Here is a 13,680-nt window from a genome sequence, read left to right on the forward strand (position 1 = left end):
GAGGTGTGTGTGATATGGGGAAGATTTTGAAAAATGTACGTCTTCAGGGGCAGTCAGATGATTTAATTTTGTGAAAGGAATTAACACAGATATAAAAGCTTACGGTTTATAGTTTCATTCTTTTAAATTGGTGTTTTTATTCTAAGACTGATTCTACTAAACTTCTCATTTCAGACTTTTAAGTGTTAATGTCTGTGCTGCCCGAACTTCACAATGCTATCTCCCTTTAAATCCAGGAAAAACATTACAAATATCTAATGAATGATTTTATTTTAAAGGAGACACTTCAAAATATAAAAGTTATCAAAAAGTTGAATATTTACAGTTCCACCATAGGCTACTATTAACAGTGCAGAGCATATAATATGTAACTTGAAGAAGAACTCGATGAAGTATAATCAACAGCAAGGTTACATGTCACTGTTTTGCCATTCTACAATGGCAACTGTACAATGTCTGTGACCTGAAGAGTCTTTCTTTCTTCTGTATCCAGAAACCACCAGGGTAGAAACTTTGCCTCCTGTGGAAAAGTGGTATCTTTTCAGGAACATTGTATCTAGAAAAGACAAACCCCACATCTTTAGAAGTGTTTCAAATGACTGGCATGCACTAATAAAGCCAAGCTGTGCTACAAAAATTTTTGCTCATTTCTGGAATGTGGAGCAATGACTATTCAAATTAGAAACCTCCGGTCTGTAATCAGTATTGAGTTTAAATCTTGGCTTTGACTCAAAGTGTACAGGCAAACTGTTGAACTATTATAAAGTGAGGGTAATGATAATAGTCCCTTTACTGGGAAAAATGGGAAAACGCAGGGTAAGCGCTCAGCAGTCTGTGAAGATTTTCCTGAAACTAAATGGTCATTAATGGTTCCTTGTCTAAAGGGAGTCAGTGAGGGGCACCTGGGTGGCTCAATTGTTAAGCCTCTGCCTTCAGCTCGGGTCATGATCTCAGGGTCCTGGGATTGAGCCCCGCATCGGGCTTCCTGTTCAGCAGGAAGCCTGTCTCCTCCCCCCTGCTTGTGTTCCCACTCTCACTGTGTCTCTCTCTGTCAATAAATAAATAAATAAAATCTTAAAAATAACACAAGATAAAAGGAGTCAGTGAACAGTAGCCTCAACCACTATTCATTGTTCAAGAAGACATTTATAGTGACTTTTTCAAAAGATGGTGTATAATCATAACTTACTGGAGCACATCTGCAAGTATATAGGAACTGTGGGATTAAGCCTCTACTTTAGTGCAGGGATAGTGTTTGGAGAGAGTCTATGTAGGATTATTAAAAACATGAACAAGATTCTCCTTTGGCAGAATCGTAGATTATCCTCCTGCAGATAATAGTTACAAACTCGGGACAAAATACAACTATTCAAAGGTATTGGAAGAGCAACCAAAAGCTGGCAGAAATTGGAAAGGTGTCAATTCTTGAAGGAAGAGAAGTCCACTGGGTAAGATTCATCTTCCTGTGCGTTTGACCTGAGGGTAAGTCCATGAGGACAGAGAAGTCATAGTCTTCTAGCTCAGAGAGAATAGAGTTTGGGCCTGGTGGAACTACTGAAGTGATAGGGATAATACCCTGAAAAGGGTACTGCCCCCCAAATCTGCATATAAACTCCATGTAAACTCTTGAACTTCACAAGCTTAGAAGAGACTTTTATGCTGGACTGGAAGCACAGTTCCATGTTGAAAGGAATGCCATTAGAAATGCCAGTTAGAAAACTGAGGGCAGCGTCTAGGATTCAAGGGCTTCAGTACTCTGATGGTAAGAATGGAATTCCGCCAATAAACACACTGGACAAGAGTCTCACATTGGACTGCAGGTCCAACGAACTGCAGCCTTGTGAGATCCTGAACAGAAGACTGCTAAGCCATGCCTGTATTACTGATCCACAGAAATTGTGAGATAGGTTCTGGTTCAAGATGGCAATGCAGGAAGATCCTGAACTACCTCTTCCCATGGACACAGTGCATCTACAGCTGCATATGGAACAAGATCCTAGAAACTAGTTAAGTAACTCCTGCACATCAGGTGAACAAGAAAAAAATTCACAGCAAAATGGGTCGGAGAGGGTGAGGAAATCTTGCTGTAAACCCCACCCCAGCATGATGACACAACCAGGAGGGAATTCAATAGCTCCTAGCTTCTCCCTGAGGAGTAAAGGGTTTGGACCCCACATTTGGTGCCTGACTTTTAAGACTTCCACCCGAGAGATGGGCCTCCAAAATCTCTAGCTTTAAAAGGCAACAGGCCTTGAATCCACAAGAACTAAAAGGATATGGCAAACTAAAAAACAGTTCAAAATGAGATCACATGGACCCACCGTGGCTAATCCCCCAGGGCCCAGATCAGAGGCAGCAGAGTGGAACGCACCCTGTCTGTGAAAAAGGCCTATTGTCTTAAAAGCTTTGGCCTGAGAGGCAGGCTCCTAATTTAACATCTACTGAGGGGCCAACTACAACACTCTGCTGAGACTGTGGAGGCTAGCAAGCACCATCTTCATGTTCTTTCTCTGCCTTGTGCCAGATGGCCAGTATCTCTCAAAAAGGAGCTTGTGCACAAGCTTGTCAAGGGATACACGATAATCACCTAGCTCTGGTGGCCAGCAGAGCTTTACATTTGCAAGTCCTAACTAGATTGTCACAAACAAGCCATTTTTACCAGCTAGGCTTTCAGTGCTTAATGCAGAAGCAGCAGACAGAAATGCCCAGTCTTTATGAAAGAGGCTTATTTGCTTAATAACTGTGGTCTGAAGGTTCAGCTTTCAATCAGTCTGCATCTAGGTGCTGACAGATTTCCCCCTTCAGGATACTGACACGTCTTGGCATACTCCTCAACTACTGGGAGCAACAAAGAAAGAAGAACCAGGGCAGTGTTGAATGGTTAGGCTGGGAGAGGTGGCTGTTTTAGCTAATGCTTAGAAACCAACACAGAGTCAATGAAAATGAGGAAATAGAAGAATATGTTCCAAACCAAAAAACTGGTAAAACCTCAGAAAAAGACCTTAATAAAATGGAGATAAGTGATTTACATGATAAAAAGTTTACAATAATGGTCATAAAAACAATTCATGAACAAAGTGAAGGAAGTAGTAAACAAATCACAGACTCAAATACAACTACTGAACTGGTTAATACAATAAAAAGGTTCAATAGCAGGCTAAATGAACAGAAAGGATCAATGAATCTGAACACAGGCCCATGGAACTCATCAGCACAGCAAAAAGATAAATGCATGAAAAAAGTGATTATCGTTTAAAGGATTTATGGGATAACATCAACCAATATTCCCAATATGAGGGTCCCAAAAGAGAGGAGAAAGTCTGAAAACTTGGGGAAGGAAACAGATAACCAGATCCAGGAAACCAGAGCTCCAAACAAGATGAATCCAGAGACCCACACCAAGACACGTTATAATTAAATTGCTAAAAGCTAAAGGAGAGAAGCCACTTGTTACATACAAGGGAACCCCTGTAAGATCATCAGCAACTTTTTCAGTAGAAACCTTTGCAGACTAGAAGACAGTGGCATGACCTATTCAAACTGCTGTGAAAGAAATGTGAAACAAGAATATTCTACCAGGCAGTATTGTCCTTTGGAACTGAAAGAGAGTTTTCCAGACAAAGAAGAGCTAAAGGAGTTCATCACAGAACAGCCTTACAGGAAATGTTAAAGGTGGTTTAAGCTGGAAGTGCTGGTTAATAGAGGGAGACATATGAAAGTTATAAATCTGAATGTTTAAAGGTTAATTTGTTAATTCAGAATAATCTTATAATGGTGGTGGGTTAATCACTTACAAAAGTATTAAAAATAACCATCATGACAATAATTTAATGGACACTCAAGATGCAGACATACAAACTGACATCAAAAATAGAATGGGGGATAAAAATGTAGAGCCTCAGAATTTGTTATCAACTTAAAATAGGTTTAATGTAATCCTCATGGTATCCACAAAACAAAAATCTACAGTAGATACACAAAGGATAAAAGGAATCTAAGCATACCACTATGGAAAGTCATTTAAATCATAAAGAGAGCAAGAGAAGAAGGAAAGGACAATGGACTTACTCCCATTTTTATTGTTTTCTGGGCTATTTTGTAAGTCTGTATCTGTTGATAATTACTTTATATGCAAACTCGCTAAAATCCTCTGATCAAGAATGGCTAAATGGATTAAAAAGCAATATCCATCTATCCTGCTGCTGAGAAGAGACTTAGTTTTAAGGAAACAGGCTGAAAGTGAAGGAATGGAAAATATTTCAGGCTAATTGAAATAAAAAAAAATCTGGAATAACTTTACTTATATCAGACAAAAAGGATTTTAAAGACTATAATAAGAGACAAAGAAGGTCATTATACAATGATAGATCAACACAAAAGTAGATACAACATTTGTAAGTATGCATCCAACATAGAAGCATCTAAAGATACAAAGCAAAAATTAAGGTCTAAAGGGAGAACTAGCAATATTGTAAGAGTAGGGGACAGAGAATGGACAAAGCATCCAGATAGGAAATCAGTATAAGGAAACACCACACTTAACAGACATTTACAGTGCATTTCATCCAAAAGCAGAATATACAGAGTTAAGCACACATGAAGCATTCACCAGGACAGATCACAGGTTAGGCTATGAAAATAAGTCAATAAATTCAAGAAGACTGAGCATCTTTTCTATCCACAATCGTATGGAATTAGAAGTTATTTATAAGAAGAAAACTGGAAAATTAAAAAACGTGTGGAGATTCAACAACATGATATGGAACAACCAGTGAGTCAGAGAAGAAATCAAAAGAAAAAATATCTTGAGACAAATGAAAATGGGAAGACAATATACCAAAACTTAAGGGAGGTAACAAAAGCAGTTCTGAGAGAGAAACTCCTAGCAATTAATGCCTACATCAAGAAACAAGAAAGATCTCAAATTAAACATACTTAACTTTATACCTCAAGGAACTAGAAAGAGAAGAACAAGCTAAGCCTAAAGTTAATAGAAGAAAGAAAATAACAAAGCAGAAATAAAGGAAAGAGACTAAAAAGAACAATAAAACTAAGAGCTGGTTAAGGAAAATAGATAAACCTTTTAGCTAGACTCACCAAGAGAAAAGAAAGACTCAAACAAATGAAAGAAGAGATAGTATATTGGATAACACAAATACAAAAGATCATAAAAGACTACTATGAAAAGTGCTCCATATCACTCTGCATCAGGGAAATACAAATCAAAACCACAATGAGGTATCACCTCACACCAGTCAGAATGGCTAAAAATAACAATTCAGGAAATGACAGATGCTGGTGAGGATGCGGAGAAAGGGGAACCCTCCTACAGTGTTGGTGGGAATGCAAGCTGGTGCAAGCACTCTGAAAAACAGCGTGGAGGTTCCTCAAAATGTTGAAAATAGAACTACCCTATGACCCAGCAATTGCACTACTGGGTATTTACCCTCAAGACACAAACGTAGTGATCCAAAGGGGCATGTGCACCCAAATGTGTATAGCAGCAATGTCTACAATAGCCAAACTATGGAAAGAACCTAGATGTCCATCAACAGATGAATGGATAAAGAAGATGTGGTACATATACACAATGGAATACTATGCAGCCATCAAAAGAAATGAAATCTTGCCATTTGTGAAGACGTGGATGGAACTAGAGGGTATCATGCTTAGCGAAATAAGTCAATCAGAGAAAGACAACTATCATATGATCTCCCTGATATGAGGAAGTGGAGATGCCCTATGGGGGGCTAAGGGGGTAGGAGAAGAATAAATGAAACAAGATGGGATTGGGAGGGAGACAAACCATAAGTGACTCTTAAGCTCACAAAACAAACAGGGTTGCTAGGGGGAGGGAGGTTGGGAGAAGGGGGGTGGGGTTATGGACATTGGGGAGGATATGTGCTATGGTGAGTGCTGTGAAGTGTGTAAACCTGGCAATTCACAGACCTGTGAATTGTTTATAAAAAATAAAAAAATTTTAAATTAAAAAAAGAGACTACTATGAACTACTACACAGTGACAAATGAAACAACTTAGAAAAGAAATGGAATATGCCTAGAAACATACAACCTTATAAGACTGAATCATGAAGAAACAGAAAACTGAGCAGACTAGTTACTAGCAAGGAGATTGAATCTATAATGGAAAAAACCTCCCAGCAAACAAAAGTCTAAGACCAGATGGCTTTTCTGGTGAATTTTACCAACATTTAAAGGATTCATACCAGTCCTTCTCAAACTCTTCCAAAAAAAGCAGAAGAGGAGGGAACACTTCCAAACTCATTTTATGTGCCAGCATTAGTCAGCTACCAAAACCAGACAAAGGATATCACAATAAAGTTCTAGGCCAATATCCCTGATGAATATAGATGCAAAAATCCCAAGCAATCTATTAGCAAACCAGATTCAACAATACATTAAAGGGATCAAGACCATGAACAACTGGATTTTATTCCAGGGATGCAAGGATAGTCTAACATTCACACACCAATCAGTGTGATATACCACATTAAGAAAATGAAGAATAAAAATTACATGATCACTCAGTAGATACAGAAAAAGCATTTTAACAGTATTCAACATCCACTTAATGATTAAAAACAACAACAACAACAACAACAAAACTTCACCAAAGTGGGTGTAGAGGAAACATACCTCAACGTAATAAAGGCCATATAAGACAAGCCCACAGCTATCATCCTCCTCAATGGTTAAAAGCTTAAAAGTCTTTCCTCTAAGATCAGAATGAAGATAAGGATGCCTACTCTTACCACTTTTAATTAAACATAGTACTTGGAGTCCTAGCCAGAGTAGTTAGGCATGAAAAAGAAAGAAAAGGCATCCAAATTGGAAAGGAAGAAGTTAAAGTATCACTAATTGCAGATGACATGGTATATGTAGAAAACCCCAGAGACCACTAAAAAACTGTTAAAGTCTCATAAGTGAATTCAGTGAAGTTTTTTCAGGATACAAAATATACAAAAATCTGTTGCATTTCTATACACTAATAATGAGCTATCAGAGATTAAGAAAACAACTCCACTTAAAACTGCATAAAAAAGAATGAAATACTTATGTGTAAATTTAACCAAGGAGGTGAAAGACCTGTGTGGTGAAAACCAGAAGACACTGGTGAAAGAAATAAAAGAAAAATACATAGATATTCTATGCTCACAGATTAGAAGAATTAAAGCTGTTAAAGTGTCCATATTACCCAAAATAATCTATAGACTCAATGCAGTTTCTATCAGTTTCCAATGATTTTCACAGAAATAGAATAAACAATCTTAATATTTGTATGGAACCACAAAAGATCCTGAGTAGCTAAAGCAATGCTGAGAAAGAACAGAACTGGAGGTACATTTCCTGAAACTATATTACACAGCTATAGTAATCAAAACAGTATGGTATTGGCATAAAAATAGTCACACAGTAGACAGCAGATGTGAAGATCAAATGGACCAGAATAGAGAGCTCAGAAATAAACCTATGTATATATGGTCAATTTATTTGTGACAAAGGAGCCAAGGGGGGAAAAATACATATATATGCATGCTAGTGGCCCAGTTTTCCCCACACCACTTAATAAAAAGACTGCAATCTTTTTAATAAGTGGTTTTTTAATAAGTGGTGTGGAGGAAACTGGGCCACTAGCTCACACCACACACAAAAATAAACTCAAAATGGATTAAAAATTTGAACAGAAAACCTGAAAACATAAAACTCCTAGAAGAAAATGGGGGGTGGGGAGAAAATACAGACAGTAATAAGCTCCTTGACATCAGTCTTTTTTTTTTTTTTAAGATTTTATTTTATTTATTTATCAGAGAGAGAGAGGGAAAGAGAGTGAGCATAGGCAGACAGAATGGCAGGCGGAGGCAGAGGGGGAAGCAGGCTCCCTGCAAAGCAAGGAGCCCGATGTGGGACTCGATCCCAGGACGCTGGGATCATGACCTGAGCCGAAGGCAGCTGCTTAACCAACTGAGCCACCTAGGCGTCCCTCCACTTTTTTTTTTTTAAGATTTTATTTATTTATTTGAGAGAGAGAGAGAGAGATTTAAAGTTCTCAAAGTTCTCTGTGTGGTAATGGATGTTAACTTACTGTAATAATCATTTCCCCATACATAACCATTTTTTATACACCTTAAACAACTGATGTCAAGTATTTATCAATAAGAAAATGGACTTAATTAATGTATATTGTTTTAAGATGCTAAATTTGAGATGATATGTTATACAGCCATAAGAAAATGAAGCAAATCCCAATCATAATTTGAGCAAGCTTTAAAAATAGAACTTGACAAGCTTATTCTGAAATTTTATAGGGAGATGGAAAACATTAAGAGTAGTTGAAACAATCTTGGTAAAAAATGACAACATTGGAGGATCCACAGTACCTGACTATAAGATGTATTAGAAAGATAGGGGCGCCTGGGTGGCTCAGTGGGTTAAAGCCTCTGCCTTCGGCTCAGGTCATGATCCCAGAGTCCTGGGATCCAGCCCCGCATCGGGCTCTCTGCTTGGCAGGGAGCCTGCTTCATCCTCTCTGCCTGCCTCTCTGCCTACTTGTGATCTCTACCTGTCAAATAAATAAATAAAATCTTTATATATATATAAAAAAAAGATGTATTAGAGTAACCAAGACAGTGTAGTATTGAAATAGGGGACAAATACATTAATGGAAAAGAAGAGAGGGTCCAGAAATAGATCAACATTTAAAAACCTCATTGATTTTCAACAAAAAGCACCCAAGCAATTCAATGAAGAAAGAAAAGAATTTTCAATAAATGGTGCTGGAAGACTGGCTATCCACCTGGGGCAGGGGGGATCTCGGTCCTCATCTCACAGTGTAAACAAAGATAATTTCAAAATGGATCACAGACCTAGAGCTTCTAGAAGAAAATATACTAGAATATGCTTGGGCCTTGTTAGTAGGCAAATACTTTTTTAGACAGGATACAATAACCATAAAACTTAAAATTGTATAAATTATAATTCAACAAAATCTCACCAAAAGATACCATTAAGGAAAAGAATTGGGAAGCCACAGACAGAGAAAATATTTGTAAAATATATCTTCAGACCTCTATCTACAAAATACAAATAAGAGAAGTTTTACAACTCAATTAACAGAAAGACAACCCAGTAACAATGGGGAAAAACAGTCTTTCAGCAAAAGGCACTGGAACATGTACCTGGCAAAAGAATGTTGGATCCCAGACCACACACCATACACAAAAATTAAATGGATCAAAGATGTAAATGAAGAGCAACAACTATAAAACTCTTAGCTAAGAGTCCAAATGTGAACAAAGGGGGGGAGGTGTGGGAAACCAGAGGGGGAAAAAAACTGGATTTCATCAAAATAAAAATGCTTACGTCAAAGGATACTATCAAGAAAGTAAAAACTTCTTCCACAGAATGAGAGAAGAAATTTGCAAATCATGTATCTGATAAAATACTGGTATCTAGGGTCTTTTAAGAATTCTTACAACTCAACTATAAAAAGACAAATTACCCAGTTAAAAAAATGGGCAAAGGACTTGAATAGACTGTTCTCCAAAGAAGATACCCAAGTGGCCAACAAGCACCAACAATAAAAGATGCTCTGTATCCTTAGTCACTAGGAAAATGGAAATCAAAACCACAATGAGCTACCACTTCACACCTACTAGAATGATTATAAACAAAAAGATGTTGAGGCTGTGGGGAACTGAGGCTTCATATGCTGCTGATGGGAATGTAAGCGCTTGCGGGCGCTGTGGAAAGCAGGAGCACACGAGGAACAGCAAAAAAACCTAGCAGGGCTGCAGCACAGGGAGCAGACAGGGCGGCGGATGCTCCTTGTTTCTGCATGTGCGAGAAAAAGCCCCTGGAGGGTTTATGAAGGAACCTGGTAACACTGCAGGTAGACTGAGAGGACTTGCCCATGGACTGGGTGACAGGGCTGAGGATGAGATGAGTCACAGATAATGACCGGGTTTCCACCCAGACCAGCGGCTTGAGCGGAGCTGCTCCTGACTGAGACGATGCCGATGGAGAGCAAACCGAGAGTTGCCTTTAACCAGGTTAGGGGAGATGCCGTGGCCGGGACTCAGCTCCCTGCTTCTCTTTGAAGAGTCTCCCAGGTTTGGGCAGGGCTTTTGGCTTCCCAGGGATCCAGGACACCTCCCTGCCTCCCTCTGCAGTGTGTGTGGCTCTGAGTGAATTCCTGCCGATGGAATGCAAAGGGAAGGGGTGTGGGCCCTTCTACGTGGCACAAATGAGACTTGGAAAGAAAAAGGGATTTTTCCAATCTGTGGATGCCAAAAGTTTTATGATATATTCTGAACTTTAAAAGACTCCGCTGTTACTAGCTGGCTCTAGTTTTAATGGACTGGTTAAAAAGAAGCCCTTATGAAAAAAAAACTGGATTTCATCAAAATAAAAATGCTTACGTCAAAGGATACAATGATTTGATAAAATACATTACAGTTGGAATCTGTACAGTTGGTGACAAAAAGCCTTTGTCACCATGGAGACAGTGTGACCAGCATTTTTAAAGGACATCAACTGGTTTGTTGTCAGATTCTTCAAATCGGACAAGTTATACAATACACAAAAAGGAGCCAATACAAACTATAAATCCTGCCTACTCCGGATCCTCGCGCCCTGGGAAAGGGAGCAGATGGTCTGGGACTCACCTGTACGGGCCGCTCACTGCTCCACCTCTGTCCGCAGGAACTGGGTACAGTCGGAGATTTTTTTTAGTTGAGCAAAGTTTAATCTTTCAGAACACATAGGACATGTGTTTTCCGTGTTTAACATGCTGTTCGGGGAGGGAACGGCAGAGGAGATCAACATTCCTTTAGCTTTAGGTTATTCTAATGTGAAAAGCAATCCTGTCTACACTTCCTTGGTATATATTCATCACACAATTTAAGAACCAGGAATATTCAGTCTCATGCAAGATCCCCTTTAAGGATAATGTCCTCAAAGGTCACAGAAGCTTTGGGCCTTTAGAGATCTTTAGGAATATGAATAAGGAGACCTCAGAATAAAAGAGTGGTTGAATGAAAGGCCTATTTTGGGGTAAATCTGAGTGACTGAGTGAAATGATGCACACTTACATCTTAAATTCCGAGTACAGAGCAGGGAAGTCACAATGTGGACACATGGTCCAGTCATCCTTCAACATGTGTCGGCCCTGGAAACAGTACACTTAAGAGTAAAATTCATCATTTAAAAATTTCCTGCCATTATTCAATTATTATAATAAGTGTATTAAAATTAAAAGCCAGACCTCTAAATTTGGTGAGCAATTGACTAGAAAGAGATAGGGGCAAACAGACAGAAGCCAGATTTCGTTTATCAATTCATGTATAAAGAATGGTCTTCAATTTTGTGATATCATTACCTAAATTTATGTCCCTTTAAAATAAATTTTATGTTAGTCTAGTGATTAACAAATAATCTGGTATTTAAAATCTTCTAACAGCGGGCACCCAGGTGGCTCAGTCAGTTGAGCGTCCAACTCGATTTTGGCTCAGCTCATGATCTCAGTGTCGGGGACTGAGCCCTGGGAACCCTGTGTTGGGCTTGTGCTCACCGTGGAGTCAGCTGTCCCTCTTCCTCTGCTCCTTCCCCCGCTTCCCCACAGGTGCATATATACTTTCTCAAAAAAATCTTCAAAAGTTTTTCTACAAGGTCTTAATATTAAAACGAATAATAAAAGCCACCACTTATTCAGTATGCCAGGTAGAGCACTGAGGCTTCACATACGTCCTGTTATCAGCCTGCGGTTTCTCTCTATAGGCAGGCGCTGTTACGGTTGGACCTAGCAAGGTAAAGCAAATTGCAGAGGATCACAGAGCCAGTAAAGTGGCAGAAGGATTTAAGCCCAGGGACCATCTGATTGCCAAGTGTGCTTTTTACACATCAAGTATTCAAATGGACTATAAATACATATATATATATATGTATAATATATACATATATATGTATATATATATATAAAGTCATACATATTACAAACTTACTGTTGCAATGCAATACGGGATGTTATTTTTACATCCAGGACAGAGCAGTTCACACTCGGGGAGAAGAAATTCACAGAATGGACACGGGGTTGTGGGCTCTTCTGTCTCGGAGGTATCGGGTCTCCTGTGAGAGAGGATCACGTAACATGCCTACTTCTGCACAGTCGGAGTCTGCGGCTGGAGAAGTTCCCATCAGCCTGCACTCCCGCTCAGGGCGGAGGGAGAGGAATTGAGGGGTTAAAGTGTCGCGTCATCCAGGCCACATGTGGGGGCTGGAGTTTGCAGCATAGTAAATAGCACAGAACATGGGTGGCTCGTGCTCTCTCCCCTCTTCCTGTGCCACGGATGCCACTGATGGGGTAAGCCCACTTCTTCCCCCCCGTCTCTCCCCTTCGTGGACTGAAGTGGTCAAGGCTATCCAGGGCTGTGCCGCAGAAGTGCCCGTGGCCCCGACAGTGTTCCCGTGCTCTCCAGTGTGGCACCCGGGAGCCACGTGAAACTTCCGAGCACTTGAAATCCGGATAGTGTGAGGAACTGAGTTTTAAATTTGATTTAATTTTATTTAAATTTAAATAGCCACACATGACTAGCAGTTACCATATTCGACCCCCCAGCTGGAGAGGAGTCTCACGTGGGGAGAGAATGACTAGCATCTCTTCCGAGCTAGGGCCCAGGCCGCAGTGGCCCTGGACAGTCGGGATGAATGTGCTCTAACAACCCCCCCCCCCGCACTGCCCCCCAACTCTTCACGAGGAGGACACTTCTGTGCTCCTGATACAAAGCTGGAAGACTCAGGGTTCTCTCATTGCTGCCACCAGGACACAGCAGGCCTGAACCATGACACTTTGTTTAAGAGTCAAGTAAATCCTGAGTTTTTCGAGCCATTGTTGGGTTTTCTGCTGCTGGTAGCTCAATACAGTCCTAATGGCCACCCTAGTCCATTTGCTCCCTGAGCCGCACCTGAGCAGCCAGAGTCTGAAAACTGCATCTGTGAGATGCGGTGAGACCGCGGAAGCAGCTGTCCCTGCCTACCTGACCATGGCCTCGATCTTCTTCTTGTATTTGGCGTCGATCTTGTTGCGGTACTCGGGCCGCATCAGCATGGCCGCGAAGCTGAAAGCAGAGTTCTTCAGGCCTGCTCGGTGACACTCGATCACTGTGGACGTCAGGATAGGCACAATGTCTGCAATACACACGGGAGGGTAGGAAGCTCAGTGCTTCTGCTGTCCCGACTCTGTCCCCATTCAGGACAACACAATCGCACCTCTTCAGTTTGCTCTTCCTGGCAAAGAACCAGGTAGGACCGGTTTCATGAGGCAAGGGGGCGCATCAGAATATCTTCCCTGTGATTATACTGTGTTTTGCCTTGGAGCACCCGGACCTGCACTCCCTTGAGGACCCCTTTCGCATGTATCCTCCCAAACCAGAGAGGTGTTTCCGCATGTGACAGGACTGCCTGTGAATGGTCAGGGAGATTAGTAAGTTTAAGCACTGACCTCGGCATGTGTCTCTCTCTTCAGGACAGATACCAGAAGGTGGATTACTGGATCAAAGAACGTGACTTTTTAAAAAATGCTCTTAGCACAGATTGCCAAATTGCTTTCTAGAAAGGCCCTACCAGTGTCTGTTCCCTACTGCTCCCTTAGCCAGCATGGTATACA

At 40.5% G+C, this 13,680-nt stretch overlaps 1 protein-coding gene across 1 annotated transcript in view; it reads right to left on the reverse strand.

Annotated features, from left to right (window-relative positions):
* Positions 1-253: 253 nt before the first annotated feature.
* Positions 254-13,680, reverse strand: part of WDR19 (WD repeat domain 19) — a 98,463-nt gene continuing 85,036 nt past the window's right edge. Inside the window, exons 32-36 of the mRNA XM_082727584.1 lie at positions 13,052-13,202; positions 12,020-12,143; positions 11,111-11,187; positions 10,685-10,809; positions 254-556 (exon numbers count right to left, since the gene is read on the reverse strand). Of these exons, the coding sequence (XP_082583710.1) occupies positions 10,698-10,809; positions 11,111-11,187; positions 12,020-12,143; positions 13,052-13,202 (464 nt within the window). The 3' untranslated portion in view covers positions 254-556; positions 10,685-10,697. The remainder of the gene's footprint in view (positions 557-10,684; positions 10,810-11,110; positions 11,188-12,019; positions 12,144-13,051; positions 13,203-13,680) is intronic.

This window comes from Mustela nivalis (genome assembly GCF_964662115.1).
Source record: "Mustela nivalis genome assembly, chromosome: 4".
Classification (NCBI taxonomy): Eukaryota; Metazoa; Chordata; class Mammalia; order Carnivora; family Mustelidae; genus Mustela; species Mustela nivalis.